The 18582-nt window shown below is 47.2% G+C and overlaps 1 protein-coding gene across 2 annotated transcripts in view; it reads right to left on the bottom strand.

The window, feature by feature from the left end:
* The window catches only part of KATNAL1 (katanin catalytic subunit A1 like 1), a 95481-nt gene that overhangs the window by 19218 nt on the left and 57681 nt on the right, over window positions 1-18582 (bottom strand). For both annotated transcript variants that reach the window (XM_083169847.1, XM_083169846.1), the window contains exons 6-9: window positions 7381-7486; window positions 6818-6976; window positions 6242-6368; window positions 3693-3827 (exon numbers count right to left, since the gene is read on the bottom strand). In XM_083169847.1, the coding sequence (XP_083025973.1) occupies window positions 3693-3827; window positions 6242-6368; window positions 6818-6976; window positions 7381-7486 (527 nt within the window). The remainder of the gene's footprint in view (window positions 1-3692; window positions 3828-6241; window positions 6369-6817; window positions 6977-7380; window positions 7487-18582) is intronic.

Raw genomic sequence — 18582 nt, 5'->3', positions numbered from 1 at the left:
CTAAATCTAACCTCCATCCGCAGCCTAATCCAAACCTCTTCTCCCAACAGCCTAACCTAATCTTCCACCTCTGCAGCCTAGCTCTAAGTGACTAGTCCCCCCTCCCAAGCACTCAGAAGCAGCACCGACCCCTTCCCCAGCCCTCAGAGGCAGCACCTCCCCTCACCAGCCCGCAGAGGTAGCACTCCTCCTCCCCAGCCCTCAGTGGCAGTACTCCCCATTAACCAGCCCATAAGTAGCAGCACCCCACTCCCCAACCCTCAGTAGTAGCACCCCCCCACCCCACCTCCCAGTAGCAGTACCCCATCCCTCAGTGGCAGCTGGCAGCACTCCCCATCTCCTCCCCAGCACTCAGCAGTAGCCATTCCCCCTTCCCCAGCCCTCATATTATCTCACCTTAACTTTGATGTCTTCCTCACATAGCTTGTGGTGATGGTAGCTGGTCTAGTTGGGAGTTCAGTGGTCCTGCTTCCCTCAACCTTTTTCATCTGCTGGGGAATTGCACTGGCCTTTCCCCCTACCCAGCCAGAGCAATGCAGTGGTGCTGGCTCCCCCCCACCCCTCTCTGTAGCTGCGCTGGCATCCCCCTCTTCTGAGTACTCAGAAACCCCCCCTGTGTGCACTACTGTGTTCTGTGTTGGAATATATGTATGAGGCTAGATTGAAAAGTAATGTCTCCATGGCTATAAGTTTTTTATATGTGAACAAATTTGAACACTTTTTTTGTATGATCACTCAGTTTACCCTCTATGTAATGCGCTGTTCACTTTTCAACATAGTCCCTATTCCTTTCCACGCATGTGCGCCAATGCTTGACGAGTCGGGCAATCAGTCAGGGGGAAGAAAGCTGGTGGTTGTTGTCGACACCAGAACCGAACGTCAGCTTTCACCTCGTCGTCAGAATTAAAAATGTTGACCCTTAAGGTGCTCATCTTCGGGAAGAGGTGAAAGTCGCCGGTCGCAAGGTCAGGGCAGTACAACTGGTGTGGCAGAACCTTCTTGAACTGCAGGAGCTGCAACCCTTCTCCCAGAAAATCTATACCAGGCATGGACAAACTGTGGCCCTCCAGCTGTTGTAAAACTACACATCCCAGCATGCCTTGCCATAGTTTTAGCATTCCCTTATAGAAAAACTGTAGCAAGGCATGATGGGACTAGTTTGGACATACCTGGTCTATACTGGATGAGCATGCAGCCCCATGGTTCATCAGCTATTTGTGAAAAATTGTTAGATGCAGCTGCAACTGAAATTACGCAAGGCTAAAAGTGGTCATGCAGAGGTGGGGGGGGGGGAGACTCATTTCTCTATGCCACCTAATTACCGCCCCTTCCCTCCCCCCGGTAGGCAGAGACAGGGCCAGGGGTAGGGTTTTTGGCATCCCCCTGCAAACTAGAATGCTATTCTGTGAGAATTACTGTGCAGGGCCAATGTGGAGGTAAAAATGTTCCACCTCTCCATTAGAGGAGGTGGAACTCAGTTCCACCACGTTCCCCCTCCCTTTAACCCCTGCGCGCGGGTCAGAATTAGGCAGCAAATGCTATAAAACAGGTTTACGGTCTCTGTGGGGACATGGAACATCCCCTTCTTTCACTTTGAGCTATAGTTGGTGTCGAAGTCCCAAAAGTCAGAAATTTATATAAATGGGTATCTACCCAATATCCCAGGCCTGGCCAACCTTCTGGCTCTCCAGTGTTTGTGAAACTACAAGTCCCAGCATACCTTGCTACAGTTTTGCTATTAGAGAATGCTAAAGCTGTGGCAAGACGTGCTACGATGTGTCATTTCACAACAGCTGGAGAACCACAGGCTGGCAAGGCCTGCTATAATAACCCATCCCCAACACATATTAGTGGTGTAAAAAAAATTACACAACGTAAGAAAATAAGTGAGACATTGACAGATATCAATAAATGGTTTCATAGTCACCACTGGTATAATTCTCATTATAGGTCAAATACAAGTTTGCATGCTGACACAGATCATTTATTTGCTGCTAGAAAAGCAATAGTAATAAACAAAATCAGAGAACCGTAGGCATACGAATAAGCAGATATGTAACCAGAAAGAAAGCTGGAATGCTGAGATTAAATGCCTGCTTTCAGGCACTGGCCTGTGAATTTGAACTACAGTATGAATGTAGTTAAAGCACATTGGGGGAGATTCTCTAAGAATCTCCGCCCCCCTTCGCCGCCCATCGCATATTTGATTATCGCATATGCTGTAACATATGCGATAATTTAGGCAAAGGACAGCTCTTGCGTTAAGAGCTGTCCTTTGCGGTGAGAGTCGCCGGGTCCCAGCAGATCCCGGCGGCTCTCCCCTCCCTCCCACACCCGGCGCTGCTGCTGCTGCGCCGGGCTCTCCTCCTCCCTGCACCCGGAAGAGGATCAGTGCAGGGAGGAGGTCACAGGTCCGGGCAGCACTGCGCTGTGCTGCCCGGACACAGGTGAGGGGGGAGAGGGCGATGCGGGGCGGCAGGGGGTCGGCGGGGGGCGGCGGAGGGTTGCGATAGAAGCCCATTGGCTTCTATGGGGCATCGCCAGATTTTTCGCGGTAACCCAGAGGGGGATGCTTACAGCATTTTTAGCTTAGAGAATCTCCCCCATACTCTTTCTGAACGATAATTTCCCATGATGCTCACTGGATGCTATGGATGTCAATCAGGCAGGCCATAAAACCAACTTACATAAAACAAGAAAAGAGATCACTGCGCAAGGGAACGCAGAATTATTTTAACATACAAAATATTTTATATCCCATCCCTAACAGGCATGGCACACATATAACAATGAAAAAAAATACACAATAAAAACATAATAAAAAAGTTATGCTGTGTACACACGGTGCAATATATTGTTCAGTGTCTCCTTTTCATCAGCGACCGGAGATGGTCACTGATGAACAGGAGACTCTGCGGGGGAGCTGCAGAGGGAAACAGCTGATCGCAGGACCAGCGATCATTTGGAGGTTGAACACGGGAGCCCGCACCTGGCGATTTATCGCTGCAGCACCAACTGCTGGCAATATGGCCGCTCAGTGACCATATTGCCAGCGATATTGCACCATATGTACACAGCTTGAGTGCTAATTGGAATAGACTCCTGTTAGCATAATATTAATTTGTCTGGCACAGTTCTTGGATAATATCGTCCCTGGTAGTTAGATTAGAGTGTTAATTAAGCCAACACTTCTGACTGGATTAGTCTACTGGGGACATATTTAGTTAGAGCTTTGTTGTTAGTACAGTCAGGTACAGTTAGGTTTACTGTCCGTATGTAGTACAGCGCGTGGTCTTCTGCCAATAAGTAGTAGTGCATTGAAACATTAAAAAGTTCTGTCTGGCCAGACATCATAAAAAGGTACCTTTTGGCATATACGATCAATGCTGAATGAGGGCCTTAATAAACTAATAGTGAAAAATACTCAAAAAGAGTATCGATAGCGATGGCGTTGCAGCGTAGGCACGCCACTAGTTTCATTCCAAAAAGGAGCTGCTGACACATTTGTACACCTTTTTATATTTGGATTTAGGACCTTATTCGAATTGATTCGGTCCTCCATGCATTCGCACAGAGTGCATTTCTGCGCATGTGCAGACACAAGGCTGCGAATTTCACAGCCTTGCGAGTCAACCAGAATAAGGTCCTTAGTTCCCGAGCTCCCTGTATTAGATGAATTGTGATCGCAGTACCTGTAGGTAAGGGTATATAGATCCTTTTTTCTAATCTTCTCCGCAGAGCTTCATCGATATCCCATGGGAAATTGGTGGCAGCCAAGACCATCACCATTTTTAAAGGATCATCATTTTCTAGGGCGCCTCCAACACCTGCGGCATTAAAAGACATATTATGAAGTTACCAGAAGTAAACACACAAAGGCTGCTGACAGCGGAGAAACTGTGATCTTTATTAAAACCACCGCTTTCCTCTACAGTTCTAAGAATCCCGAGATCACTTGCAATCAATCATACAAGCACCGCTTTCATCGTGCTGCTCCGCCAGCTCATCCGAGTATATGTTCATAAGACTGTCCCAGGCAATTTCTCAAATGGCATCTGTACATGGCGGTTCTGAAGTCTGATGCTGGAGGGCTATTCATAATGTAACTCCTGTTGTACATTGCTCAGCAGAGGGAGACAGGTTATTTATATAACTGTCTCTGTTGCTCTCAAACTAAAGGGGATGAAAAGTTATTAAAAGAAAAGCACTCACAGCGTTCCTGATTGAGGGCTCGTATAAAAGGCTGTCATTTAGCAAGCAGAATGGCCGCTAGGTGATTAGGTCTGCTCCAAAATCATCAATGATGTCTCAGTCCTATTTAATATTTTCTTTTGAGACGCCCAAAAACGACTCTGAACTGAAAGAAAGAGAACCCAGCCGAGCAGAGAAAAGGATCCGTCAATTGTATTAGCGTTCCACGGAACACTATGTAATGGTCCGCAATGGAAAGTTGACCCACGGGATTTATTTGCTATGGGGCATTAGCAAACTGCTAACCATGAGGACCCCCGGTGCTGCGTTATGGAGGACGGATCCCCACGTGTCTTTTTTAGCGCATCCAACGTCAGACAATGGCTCTTATTCAGGTTGATTCGCTCCCCTGCGTGTTCGCGCAGGGGAGCGATGTTTTGGGACTGCGCATAGTCAGTTATGCACATGTGCAGCCGCTGTTTGCGAGTGGCCACGGTGAATAGATTATTCACGGGCGCCTGCACAGCTTAGTGCGGGCGTGGGCTTGTGGGCTGGGGGATTCGCTTATGGAACGCCCAGCGTTTCATAGGCGTTCCCATGAAAACGCTGGACGTTTTCATGGTAATTCCCCGATGACGCGGGTGCGGGGGGCAGGCAGCATTTTGTCTCCGATTATGCAAATCATCCATTCACATGCCTGGGGGTAATGGCATCACGCAGGGGGGGGGGCAAGATTGTCAGACTTGCGAGTCAACCTGAATAAGGGCCAATGTGTCATCATTTGGTGGCAGATACAGCTGAAAACGACTGGATGGAACCATAATCAACATCTGTGATCTACTGGATCATTTTCACTTTTCTCTTGCATACTAATTCGTTCCGCCTCTATTACGTTATAAATTAGTGGTTCTCATACTCGGTCCCCAGGTTCATAAACAGCTCACCCAGCAGGTGCACAGGAGTAATCATTACTCACTGACACATTTTAAAAGATCCACGTATTTCACTCGTGATACTGGGGATTGTGTTTCACACAAGAAGAGTGAGAAAGTGGGCTAGAAATTGCCCGGAGCAACCAGAGTACGGGGAGAGTTGTTATGTATTACTGAGCCAGTGTTTCCACTTTCAGTGTTTTATTCATTACCAGGAAATCTGCATGTGGAAACACTGGTCTGAGTAGTGGTCATTTCAGGAGGTTGGTGTCACTAATACCCCTCTCACATCGCACCTCAAATCCGGGTTAGTGCCGGGTTGGTGACGTATGGACACAGGCCGAGGTGCGGAGTGAAAGCACCACCGCTTATAACCGACCAACCTGGCAATTTGTCCCGGATTATAAGAAGGGTTACACCCTCTGCATATCGGGCAACCCGGGTTTAATGTGAAAGTGCTGGACCAGGGATTGGATCCTGGGTCCGACTCGGCTTAGCGATATGAAAGGGTATGTGTGTGGGGACATCATGTTACGTGATCCTGTGCATACTACACATGTACTAGTAACGCTACGGGTGACACCAAGCACCCGGCTGCTCATATACAGTAACCCTCTCTCTATTTTCAGTCTTCTGTTGGGGACCAGCGCAATTCAAGTGTATTTTATTTATTTATTTCTGTGGGGGCCAATGTGTGTGTTTTTTTTGTCTGTGATGGTCAATGTGAGTTTTTAATGAATTATGAGGATGATGATGGAGATAGATGGATGAGGTGGCACTACAAATGTAAGCTCTGTGCTTACAGTAACGTCTTCCATGTCTGACTGGCACACTGGGTAGTAAATGTAACGAGTACAAGATGGAGAGCAGTACTGTTAGGAACATGCCACAGACTAATGGGGCCATCACACATGGTGAATTCTGGGTATTTTTTAAGCAATCTCACCGAGAACACTGGCCCTGAGAGATGGCTCAGCGGCACATCTCTATGCAGCGCTGTCTGCTGAGCAATCTAGTCCGCTCAGAGCGCTCTCGCAGCACATCTCCCCATGTGTGGGCCCCATTAGAATGCCCTACACTCTAAAATGGCATGCAGTAAAGACAACAGGATATAGTACCATCCATCTGAATAAGTAGCTCTGACTTGACTCTTCGACTGGCCTCGTGTTCATCGGAAGTTCCCCTCCGGCTGCAGATTGAGTCGATTTCATCAATAAAAATGGTAGTTGGTGCATAAAACCTTGCCTGAGGTGAGAGATGTTACACAGAACGATGATCAAATGATTCCAAATAACACATAGACAACTACTGACAACATTCCGTTTCAGAATTCTGCAATGGCCAACAACCTAAAACCACCCACTTCAGTGATCCAAACATCAGGCCGAGAAAACGTGGGATATCGGGCAAAGACTGTAAAATGCATTTTGGATCCACTCCAATCCAATCCAAGTGCTGCATGTAGAATCTGTGAAAAGTCACAGCAGTGTATGACCACATGTAGGGGTGAGGGCAGTTTGGGCTAATCAGGAGGGTTGGGTTAAGGGTTGAATTATGGGGTAGGGTAATAACACTTATCATAATCTATCGGGATTCCACTGTTGGTATGCTTTCTGCCAAGATCATGATTTCCAGGAGTTTGTAAACCCAATGAAACATCCTCTGCACACAATGAATAACAAATAAAAACTTACCATTTCAAACAATAAGCGAACCAACTTTTCAGACTCTCCCCTGTACTTGGAGGTCAATGTTGATGAAGAAACATTGAAAAACGTAGTCCCACATTCCGTGGCTACAGCTTTAGCCAACATGGTCTTGCCTGTACCAGGAGGTCCGACCATTAGGACACCCTGATAATGAGAATAATGCACACAGTTTATATTCTTTTATGCATTACAGGTTCATAAAACAATATAGTGACACCTAACATAGGTTCATTTTCTTCCTGGTGTTTAGAAAAGAACTCCAATTGATATGCCAGTTTGCAATCATTGTGTTTTAGTTTTCTATTTGCTGCCTTCTGGTGGAAGACCAGAAACGTTTACTCGTCTTCAGCAGAGTCTTGACCACAAAGTTTGGCAGATATCTAAAAGGTGACTGCACTATTCATCTGCAAATAGGATAACATGGCAGGAAGAATTAACTTTAAGTCTCAAAGCAGGTATACCTGCACCCTAGACATACTTGAGTGTATTTACTGCATATTTACACATGTGAAATAATAATAATAATAAAAAAAAAAGTTTATTTTTACCCTCCAGGGTCTCCTGATTCCCTTGAAGAAGTCAGGCATCCACATAGGAAGGACTACAGCTTCTCTCAGTAATTTCTTTGCTTCCTCCAAATCAGCAATGTCTTCCCTAATATGAGAGAGAGAGAGAGAGAGAGAGAGAGAGAGAGAGAAAGAGTGAGAGTGAGTGAGAGAAACGAAAGAAAACCAAAAAAAGAAAAAGAAAGAAAAAGCGAAAGAAAAAGAAAGAAAGAAAGAAAAAGCGAAAGAAAAAGAAAGAAAAAAAGAAATAGAAGAAAAAGAAAGAAAGAAAAAGAAAGTAAGAGAAAGAAAGAAATACTGTAACAGTATAGACAATATGGTACTTGTGTATTATCACGGCGCCCATCGCATCACATCCCTTATTTAGTGGTATGCGATGCAATGCGATGTGATATTCGCGTGAAATCTAACTCTCTCTGCACATGTTATATCTGCCCCACCTGCAGTGCACATGGTTTTGTCCGTTTGAGAAGGAATTTGCCTCTAAGAGTGAACTAGAATAAGGCCCTATATGCAGGAAATTAGCCTATGGCCTGCTCTATGAGTCCACGGGAGGGAATTTCCAGCATTATTTATTAGGTCTTCTCATAAGCTTTCACTTACTGTATAATAACAAGAAATTTCCTGAAACACAAATCATTATATTTCTGGCTCACAAATCAGCCTAGAAATGTAGTTTTGTTCTGAATACCTCACTATATGTCCAGGCTGAAGCAGAAGCTCCTTTGATAAAGCTGTACTCTGATACAGCGAAACGCGTCAGGAGCAGACCCCCTGGCACCTTTTCCAGCTAAATATCATCACTATTTGGTCCAGACCAGCCGCCTCCAGAAGAGATCATCTTTTTGCCACTTCAATTGCCGCATCAATATTCGGGACTTTAAACCGACCATTTGAAGATTCCAGCTTTTGCTCTTCCTCATCCAGGATTAAAACATCTTCCTGTCGGACACTACCCTGCGGTAACTATACCTACCTTGCATTCTGGACAAAATTGGATCCATTTATGGCGGTGTACTAGGAATGGACATATTCATTATTCTAATAGGTGCCAGGTTATTGCATATGCATTATTATTCTATCTAAATTCTTGTGCTTTTTTATTATATTTTTTTTTATTGTGTTCATTAAATTTTGTATATTTTTTATCAGATATTGTCCAGCGCTACTATTTTTCTGTATTTTTGAAGCAGAAGCTCCCAGGTAGGTGTGGGATTTGACAGGCTTAGCCACTAATCACTTAAGCCAGAAACAATTTCCAAAAGTATATTTATAAGGAGCGTGGATCTGCCTGCATCACTGCATCTGCTGTTCTAAATACCCGATTTGTAGGATGCACCCAGACATGGTACATTCATTGGCTTTCTGTTCGGACAGATATAATAACGAGTCAGGGACACTTGTCTTACGCCAGCACATAAACCACGGGGAACAAGTAAGCTTGGATGACTCCTGATAACCAGCTAAGGAAAGAAGATTGACAGAGGGAGGGGGGAGCTGGGTCCTAAGAAATCATCACATACCGTGAAATTAATAAATGTGTCTCACTTGAAACAGGAGTTTAAGTTTTACCCATTCTCTGCTGAGCCAGACAATGGGCGATGCTAAGCTCAGTATTGTGAGTATTTAGGGCCTTATTCTGGTTCACTCTCAGAGGCAAATTCCTTCTCAAATGGATAAAACCATGTGCACTGCAGGTGGGGAATATAGAACATGTGCAGATTGAATAAGATTTGGGTGGGCTTTTTCTTCAAAGTGAGATCTATATTATAGAAATAGTGTAGAAATAAAAGCATTCAGTATTTTCCCTGCACAGAAACAAAATTCACCCGAATCTAATTCTTTCTGCACAAGTTACATCTGCCCCCCCCCCCCCTTGCAGTGCACATGGTTTTGTCCATTTGAGAAGGAATTTGCCTCTTTGAGTGAACCAGAATAAGGCCCCTAGTCCATATGGACAAAAAGGAAGATTTATCAAGCCTGGTGAAGTGATAAAGTGTTCAGTGATAATGCAGCAGCCTATCAGATCCTAACTGTCATTTTTTCAAACCCAACTTGACAGCTAGGAGCACTGCCTACTTCTACCTTACAGCTTCCGCCACTGCTCCCGGCCAGTCTTAGTATGCGCTGCAGCCCCGTCCCCTGTACAATGATGACAGGTAGACTGGCCCATGTGCAGTACTGACCTCGGTACTACACATGCGCATGCCCCTGCTTCTAGCTACTTCGGCAGCAGCCCATAAAAGTGAAACCACTGTCCCAGCACCTGTACAATACAGAGGACAGGCACCAAGACTGGCGCATGCGCAGTACTGACTGACCTAGGTACTGCGCATGCCCCTGATTCTATGGGCTGCTTCGGCTGCAGCCCATAGAAGCCAAAGAGGCAACCCTGGGGGAGGGAACACCTCCCAATGGGACTGCCTTGGGTGACTGGCAGGTCTGACTTCCAATAGGTAGTCGCTGCCAGTCACAGTGAAGCCAGTGCAGTCTCACAGACTGCATCTGGCTTCACTTGGTATGAGAACAGTGATAGGAAAAACCTGATTGGCTGGTGCATTATAACTGGATACACTTAATAAATCTGATCCAAACGTTCCTACAGTATAGAAGGGGGAGGACACCACAATTTAGCATGGCTTTGTCAGAAGTCTTGTATCCCTGCACTGTGCAGCGCTCAGTATATAATTCTTAACAGAAAAGAGATAATGCACCTTAATATTGGTTGACTAGGAGAATGCTTACTCCCATACCAACGATAAATGCGGTCAAACTATAAGATATACGGATCACATTTTCAGACATTTTCACAGTTGAGCTGTATTTATTTGATTTGCATTCTTGCAGTTTTCTATTTACCTGATCAATTATGATACAGGAGGATATCATTGTGATAGGTATGGTGATGACCAGAGTTAACAAGAGAAATTTGGGTTCATGGTGGAGGCATGGCCAATGAGTCTTGGGGTGTGGTACAGCTCACAGATAATGTCTTGGTTGACAGTCATGAGCATAGGCGTGCGCAGCACATTTTATTAGGGGGTGCACCACCTATTGTGCATGGCTAACAACACCCATTGGGTACGTCTAACACCACCAATCAGGCGTGTCTACCATCATCTATTGGCACTGACCACAATATAAAAGTCTCTCAGCCACAACATAATCTCCCGCCTATTTCAGTTAGTTTTTAATCTTATTACTCTGTGTAACAGTTCATGCAAATAATGTCAAAAACATATATGGATGACGCAGGTATTTAGTTATATGACAATGGTCTAGTACAATTAACAATGCAAAAACACACATAATTGAATGATGGGCTCTTCTTTTAATAGAATACAATTCTAAAAAGCAAAAGTCTTTGGTAAAAAGTATTACCCATGATTAAAGGAAATAGTGCTGGTTTCCTTTCCACCAGATCCACTTTAAAGAGTCGTGATGCGTACCCAACTCACATCAAACATGGGCGAATAAAGCCTATCAAGGTATCTTTTGGTGTTATCGTACCCCAACTCACAATGGCGGAATGTAGTTCTCTCACGTAAAGGTATCTTTTCTAGGCCTGACAGCAAAATGTTGACATGCACAATTTTGACATTGACAAAAGGTCAACAGAAGAAAAGGTAGACATGGAATAAAACCTGACACATGAAACGGTCGACACATGTTTTCCACTTTTCATGGAATTGGAGCACGACTCGTGAAAAAACTTGTGAAAAACTCATGTCAGCCTTTTCTTGTGCCAACCTTTTGTCAATGTCGTCTTTGTTTGTATTGACAATCCAGTGTTGACTCATTGAGTGTTGACCTAGGCATTGGCGGTCAGCCATCGGGATACTTTGTCTTGGGCATCTTGCGGCTTCACCATGGGGGGGGGGGGTGTCTTAGGAGGCCCAAGCATTATGTATCTCGTTAACCATGGTGATTACATGAGAGCTCACTATGCTGTAGATCAGGGGCAGCCAACTCGAGAGCTACCAACAGTGCACGGTTTCCAGCTCACCTCGCAGGTGCACAGGTGCACTCATTACTGACCGACACATTTTAAAAGATCCACAGGTGGAACTGATTACTTCACTTGTGATTCTGTGAGGAGACATGGAAAACGTGAACCGAGTGCGGGTCACCTGGAACCTGCATAAGACAGAATAAATGTGACCATAGCGGGGGTGTTTTATCAAACTATACAGCTCCCGGGGTGGTCTTCAGGACTTCCTGTTTGCGATCCAAACCACCAGCAGCACTAAAAGGTTTACAATACGTTTTTTATTGATTTTAATGGATTGATTCTATGGATGTCTGTTATACAAACCGTATATAATATATTATGTGTATGGATATAAATGTATTGTGATGTTTTTGATGAAATTGACAATCCACCAATTGCGAGGGAGAGGAAGGGGAGGAGTTTTCTTTTAGATGTGTATAAAAAGGCCTAATGGAGGTTAGAGGTACCACCTTGAAAAAGACCAACGGGTCGAAACGCGTTGGTGCGGTACCTCCTGGCCATTTGCTGTACAACTTTTCTTGCCTTCCTTGACACCCCAACTTTGATCTGGTGAGTCACCCCGGGTTTTTTCCATCTTACTCCCAGTGACAAAGTGAGGAGAAAAGGAGGCTTTAAAAAGATCAGCTTTTTACAGACTTTTGCATATTTTTTCTGTCGTGTGTTGTTTGGAGAATAAAAAAGAGGATTTTGGTACTTACCGGTAAATCCATTTCTCTGAGATCAGCAGGGACCACTGGAATCACATCGGGTATTAGAGCTGGGAATGCTGGGAGCTAGGCACTTCTTAATATTAATTAGGGGATACTGGCTCCTCCCCTCTAAGACCCACAATCCCCCAGTGAGGAAATTGGCCCACCAGAGGAAAGGGTTACAGAAAACCATAAACAACATAACCATACATACAACACGCAGGTACCGGACCGGGCCGCAACAGCAACCACAACAGGCAGAATCCAACAGCCGGGCGGGTGTCCAGTGGTCCCTGCTGATCTCAGAGAAATGGATTTACCGGTAAGTACCAAAATCCTCTTTTCTCTGACATGCAGCAGGGACCACTGGAATCACATCGGGGAGGTTCCAAAGACCAAGCCCCGGGAGGGAGAGTGCTGAGGATTCTGTAGAACCAGACGACCAAAAGTTGAAGCCGAAGCTGCAAAGGTATCGAACTGGTAAAACCTTACAAACGTGTTCTGAGACGACCAAGTGGCCGCTCTGCAAAGCTGAGAGATAGAAGCCCCTCTCTCAGCGGCCCACGACGTACTCACCGATCTGGTAGAGTGCGCCGTCAAGGAGACAGGAGGCACCTGTCCCGCATGAAGATAAGCACTACGGATCGTCCACTTGATCCATCGTGCGATTGTCTGTTTTGACGCAGGCCACCCCCTGCGGAAAGCGTCATAGAGTACAAATAAGGAATCTGATTTGCGTATAGACCTGGTTCTCTTGACGTAAATCCGAAGAGCCCTGACCACATCCAAAGAGGATTGTTCCGGAGAATCTCCCTGGAAGGCCGGAACCACAATAGGCTGGTTAATGTGGTATGAAGATACCACCTTCGGAAGGAACCCGGCCTGAGTACGCAGTTCTGCTCTGTCCTCGTGGAAAATTAAATAAGGAGGCTTACAGGACAGAGCACTCAGCTCCGAAACCCGGCGAGCTGAGGCAAGGGCTAGCAAAACTACTGTTTTCCAGCACAAGAACTTCAGTTCCACTCTGTTCAGTGGCTCAAAGGTCTCAGACCTCAAGAAGGCTAGTACCAAATCCAGATCCCAAGGAGCTGTGGGAGGTACGAAGGGAGGCTGGACTCGAAGAACCCCCTGAAAAAATGTCTGTACCTCAGGCATGAGGGCTAATCTCTTCTGAAAAAGGACAGACAAGGCTGAGACCTGGACCTTAAGAGAACCCAGTCTCAGACCCCCGTCCAACCCTCTCTGTAAGAACAATAGAAGGCAGGACAATTTGAAGACTCGGAATGGCCAGCCCTTAAACTCGCACCAGCCCGCATAGGAGCGCCATATTCTGTGATAATGCGCTGCTGAGGCCGGCTTTCGGGCCCTTAACATCGTAGGGATTACCGCTCTTGGAATTCCCCTCTCCCGCAAGACCTCGGTCTCAACAGCCACGCCGTCAAATGTAGCTGTGGCAGATTCTGATGAAAGAAGGGTCCTTGAAGGAGCAGATCCGGTCTGAGGGGCAATCGAACTGGCTCGTCTGCCAGTAACCTCTGGATGTCTGAGAACCACGTTCTGCGAGGCCACCAGGGCGCTATGAGAATAGCCTGCACTGGTTCCCTTTTGAGTCTCTTCAGTACCTGGCCCAGAAGTGGAAGTGGAGGGAACAGGTAGACGAAGCTGAACTCCCACGGAGTTGACAGAGCGTCTGCCGCTATGGCCTGAGGGTCTCTTGTACGTGCCACGTATGCTGGTAGCTGGTGGTTCTTCCGAGACGCCATCAGGTCCACCTCGGGAACTCCCCACCTGTCGGTGAGCTCCCGAAACACCTCGGGGTTGAGAGACCACTCGCCTGGGTGTAGGTCCTCCCTGCTGAGGAAATCGGCCTCTAGATTTTCCCGGCCTGGAAGGAATACCGCCAGCAGAATTACTCCTGACCGTTCCGCCCACTGAAGAATCTTCCTTACTTCCTTCATGGCCATGCTGCTTCTCGTGCCGCCCTGCCTGTTCACATAGGCGACTGCCGTGGCATTGTCCGACCTTATCTTTATGTGTTGACCCTGAAGAAACTCCTGAGCCTCCAGCAGAGCATTGTATATGGCTCTGATCTCCAACACATTGATGGACAAGCGACTCTCCTGCAGGTCCCACCTGCCCTGGAGACAGAGGTGAAGCACTACGGCACCCCAGCCGCGGAGGCTTGCGTCCGTCATCAAGACAATCCAGTCCTGGACTGCAAACAGACGACCCTCTATCAAGTTCCTTCTGTGTCGCCACCACAGTAGTGAATGTCTCGCCTCGGCCGACAAGTGGATCCTTCTGTGAAGATTCAGGTGCGAGCCCGCACCCTTTCTGAGAAGATCCCACTGAAACGGTCTTGAGTGGAAACGTCCCCACGTCAGAGCTGGGAAGGCTGCCACCATCTTCCCCAGAAGCTGCGTGCACAGATGGAGGCTGATCCTCTGTGGAAGTAAGATCCTCTGAACTAGGAGCAAAATCGCCTGGACCTTGTCTTCCGGCAGGAAGACCCTCAGAGCCTCTGTGTCTAGCCAAAGACCTAGGAACAAGATTCTCCTGGATGGGACTAGAGAGGATTTCTTGAAATTCATTATCCACCCCAGGCTGGTGAGCGTCTGAGTAGTTAACCTTGCATGACTCTCCAGTAGCTCCCTCGTTGGAGCCTTGATTAGGAGATCGTCCAAATAGGGGATTATTGTCACCCCCTGACATCTGAGGTATGCGATGGCTACTGATAGAGTCTTTGTGAATACTCTGGGTGCTGACGATAATCCGAAGGGCAGAGCCCTGAACTGAAAATGATCCCGACCTATGGCAAAACGGAGAAAGGCCTGGTGAGAGCTCCAAATCGGGATGTGTAGGTAAGCATCCTTGATATCCAAGGATATCATGTACTCCCCTGGTTCCAATGAAGCAATCACTGAGTGGATTGATTCCATCTTGAATGGTTGATATGAGACTAACAGATTCAAAGGCTTTAGGTTGAGAATGGGCCTGACTGACCCATCCGGCTTGGGAACTACAAAGAGGGTCGAGTAGTACCCTGTGTTCCTCTGAGCTGCTGGGACCGGCATGATGACCTGAGCCTCCAGCAAGATCCGAATGGCCTCTAGCAGGCTCGTTCTCTTTTCCTGAGATGTTGGTAGAGCCGTTGTGAAGAACCGTACCGGAGGAGTGGCATCGAACTGAATACGGTACCCCTCTGAAACTACCCTGCGAACCCAAGGATCCCCCGAAAGGGAGAACCATTGGGTTCCGAAGGCCAACAGACGGGCACCTACCGGTAAACTGCTGACGGAAGCTGGTAAACCGTCATGCCACCGGCTTCTGCTGGGGCTTAGGTTCCTGGACTCTTGGAGCAGCCTGAGGACGGGCTCTGGCTCCGGAACCTCTGGATGACTGGAAGCCTCTTCCTCTGCCCCGGAAAGGGCGCTGAGTCCGAAAGGACTGAAAAGACGGACCTGCGAACTGTCGCCTAGGAGGGGGAGGAGCTGCAGACGGTAGGAAAGCCGACTTCCCCCCCGTCGCCTGTGAGATCCATTTATCTAATTCAGGACCGAAGAGGATGTCCCCAGAAAAGGGAAGACCCTCCACAGCCCTCTTAGATTCCGCGTCCGCCTGCCAAGAGCGAAGCCAGAGGGCTCGCCGCGCAGAAATGGCGCTTGCTGAGATTCTAGAAGAGATCAAGGATACATCCTTAGCCGCCTCTCCTAAGAACATAGCAGACTCCCTAATGTGTTCCGCTAAGCAGCGTATCTCATCCATAGGCATACCTGCCTCCAATCCCTCGATGATTAACTCCGCCCATTTGACATTTGCCCTATTTACCCAGGCCGAAACTATTGCCGGTCTGAGTTGAGTCCCTGCTGCTACATAAATGGCCTTGAGAGTAGCCTCCATCTTTCTATCAGAGGGATCCTTCAAGGCCGAAGCCCCCGGGACTGGCAGTGTCGTCTTTTTGGACAGCCGGGAAACTGAGGTGTCCACCGGAGGCGGAGTCTCCCACTTGCTTAGGGCGGCTGGCTCAAAGGGATACAGAGAAATAAAACGTCTGGGAATCTGGAACCGTTTGTCCGGGTTCTTCCATGCTGCCACAAGCTGATCCTGATTTGGACAGGGAAAGACTACTGATGTTTTCTGAACCCCACCAAACAGATCAAATTCCTGCGGCTCTGGTCTGGGATCCTCTGGTAAACGAAGAACCTCCTTTACCGCCATAATAAGAGCCTCTATCCCTAAAGGAGTCGGTTCTCCCTCAGGAATGACATCCTGAACCTCTTCCCATTCACCATCCTCCATTTCCTGAAATGGATCCTGTTCCTCCTCTAAATCATCCTCCACAATAATAGCCTGATAAGGTCGCTTATTGCTGGATGTGGAAGGCCTCTCTGGTCTGTTCATGGAGCTAGCTAACCCCTCCACAGACCTTGCTAGGGCTGTAGCCCATGAAGGCTCAGCTCTGCGAGCCAGCGCCAACTCAGAAGTGAGTTTTGACATAGTACCCACTAAGGTTGAAGCCCACTGGGGCGCCTGAGACCCCGCCAGTGATGCAGATTCAGCACCTGAACATGACTGACAAACAGTGGCATTACCCTCAGCTGTGTATTGAGAAAACTTTGCTGTACAAACAGTACAAGCGAAAACCTTCTGAGAGGCTTTGGACTTGCCCGTCATGATCCCTGCTCACCCGGTCCAATACAGCGTGCGATACAGGATCTTACACACACACACTGAGTACAGATACACCTCTCACAAGCCAAAAACCTCAGGGTTCCGTGAGACCTGGAGGAGAATGAGCCCTGTTACACCAAGACCAATACAGCGCAAAACACTGTGTCAGTGATAAACCTCTTTCAGAGCCTTCTAAGCTGCAGTCACCTGTGAACAGGAAAGAGTCAGCCTTACTGTGTATCTGCGTAATGGCCGCGCCATGCCCGCCTCATTGAACAGCGTGTCCCCTCTCCCTCTTACCTAGCCAGCGTGTGCAGACCTGACAGCGCCCAGAGCCACCCGCTTGCTAGCGCTCCTCCGTGTAACGGCACCGGCACTTAGTTCTGCCGCGTGAGACCTGTACACGAGGACGCGCCGCTGTCAAGATGGCGGCGCCTCACAGCGCTGCAGAGAACCGCGTACAGCGCGGCAGACGGGGAGCAGGGGACGGCGTGTGGAAAGAGCGCTCAGCGCCTACTCACCACCGGAGGCTTCCACTTCGTGACTGGCGTCCCCTTTGCTGGAGGGGCGGCAGGAGCACGGAACTCGTGCAGGCAGGCACCTTTAGCGAGGTCCTGACTGACGACCTGGATCTCCAGGGGCGCTGAATACCCGGACCCACACCTTTCAATAGGTGGGGAAGGGATTCACAACTACTACCAAGCAAAAAGTACTTGTAAAAAAATATATCTAGCCAAAAAGCTTGAAAAAAGTGCAGGAGCAGAAAAACTGTGACCTAACTCCCTGGCACAATTTTCTCACTGGGGGATTGTGGGTCTTAGAGGGGAGGAGCCAGTATCCCCTAATTAATATTAAGAAGTGCCTAGCTCCCAGCATTCCCAGCTCTAATACCCGATGTGATTCCAGTGGTCCCTGCTGCATGTCAGAGAAAGACTTGTTTTTTGGATATTATATTGGATGGACATCCCCTCTATTTGAGATATGAAAGATACCTTGATGAGAGGATCCACATTCCTACTTAAGTGAGCATACACGTAAGCACATTTTCTGGAGGTGGATGAGAATGAATGTGATATCGTAAAAAGATACCGTGATAAGTGTTTCCCTTGTTTGCATATGTAAGCATACATGTAAGCTAAGAGACGTACTGCCTGCACGAGGTGACCCCTAATTCAAATAAGGACAACACTTTGGGTTTTAGAAAGGACCCTATTCATTCCCCTGGTTCACTACTAGAATATATATGTGGGTATGAATGCCTACTAAAACCATCTTGAAAAATCATTTCTTTTTCATGATTGTGATAAACTACACCCCCGACTGAGATTTGGGAGCCAGATCGTTCATACAGGAGAATTTGTGGTGTTTCAAGAAAAGATACCTTGATAGGTTTACCACCCGAGATGCATATGTAAGCATACATGTGAGCAGGCCCTCCACTTGACCACACGAGGTGTTCCCTAAACAATTAAAGAAGACACCCGGGTACATAGAAGGACCCCATATATCTCCCAACATCATTTTGAGAGCGTGTGACATCACGGAGACTGAGACTATTTTTTGTTTGTGTATCTTCTCTTTTTATGGTCTGGTTTTCAACTGAACATTGTGAACTTCACATATCACATTTTCATCGCCCCTAATGGACATGATTGTACCACGAGGAGACGGTATGGTCTCTCTTTTTTTAATAATACAACCATCGTTCCCACTTGAGGGGCGCCACACTAAAAACCCTGTTTTTACTGTATATCTTATGTTACCAGGCTGATAATACCTGGTTTTAGTGTATTGGCTGACCCTATTCAGCAC

This window comes from Crinia signifera, chromosome 2 (assembly GCF_055691185.1).
Source record: "Crinia signifera chromosome 2, ASM5569118v1, whole genome shotgun sequence".
NCBI lineage: Eukaryota > Metazoa > Chordata > Amphibia > Anura > Myobatrachidae > Crinia > Crinia signifera.
Note: the sequence above shows the minus strand (reverse complement) of the source record. Positions and strands in the feature narration are given on the sequence as shown.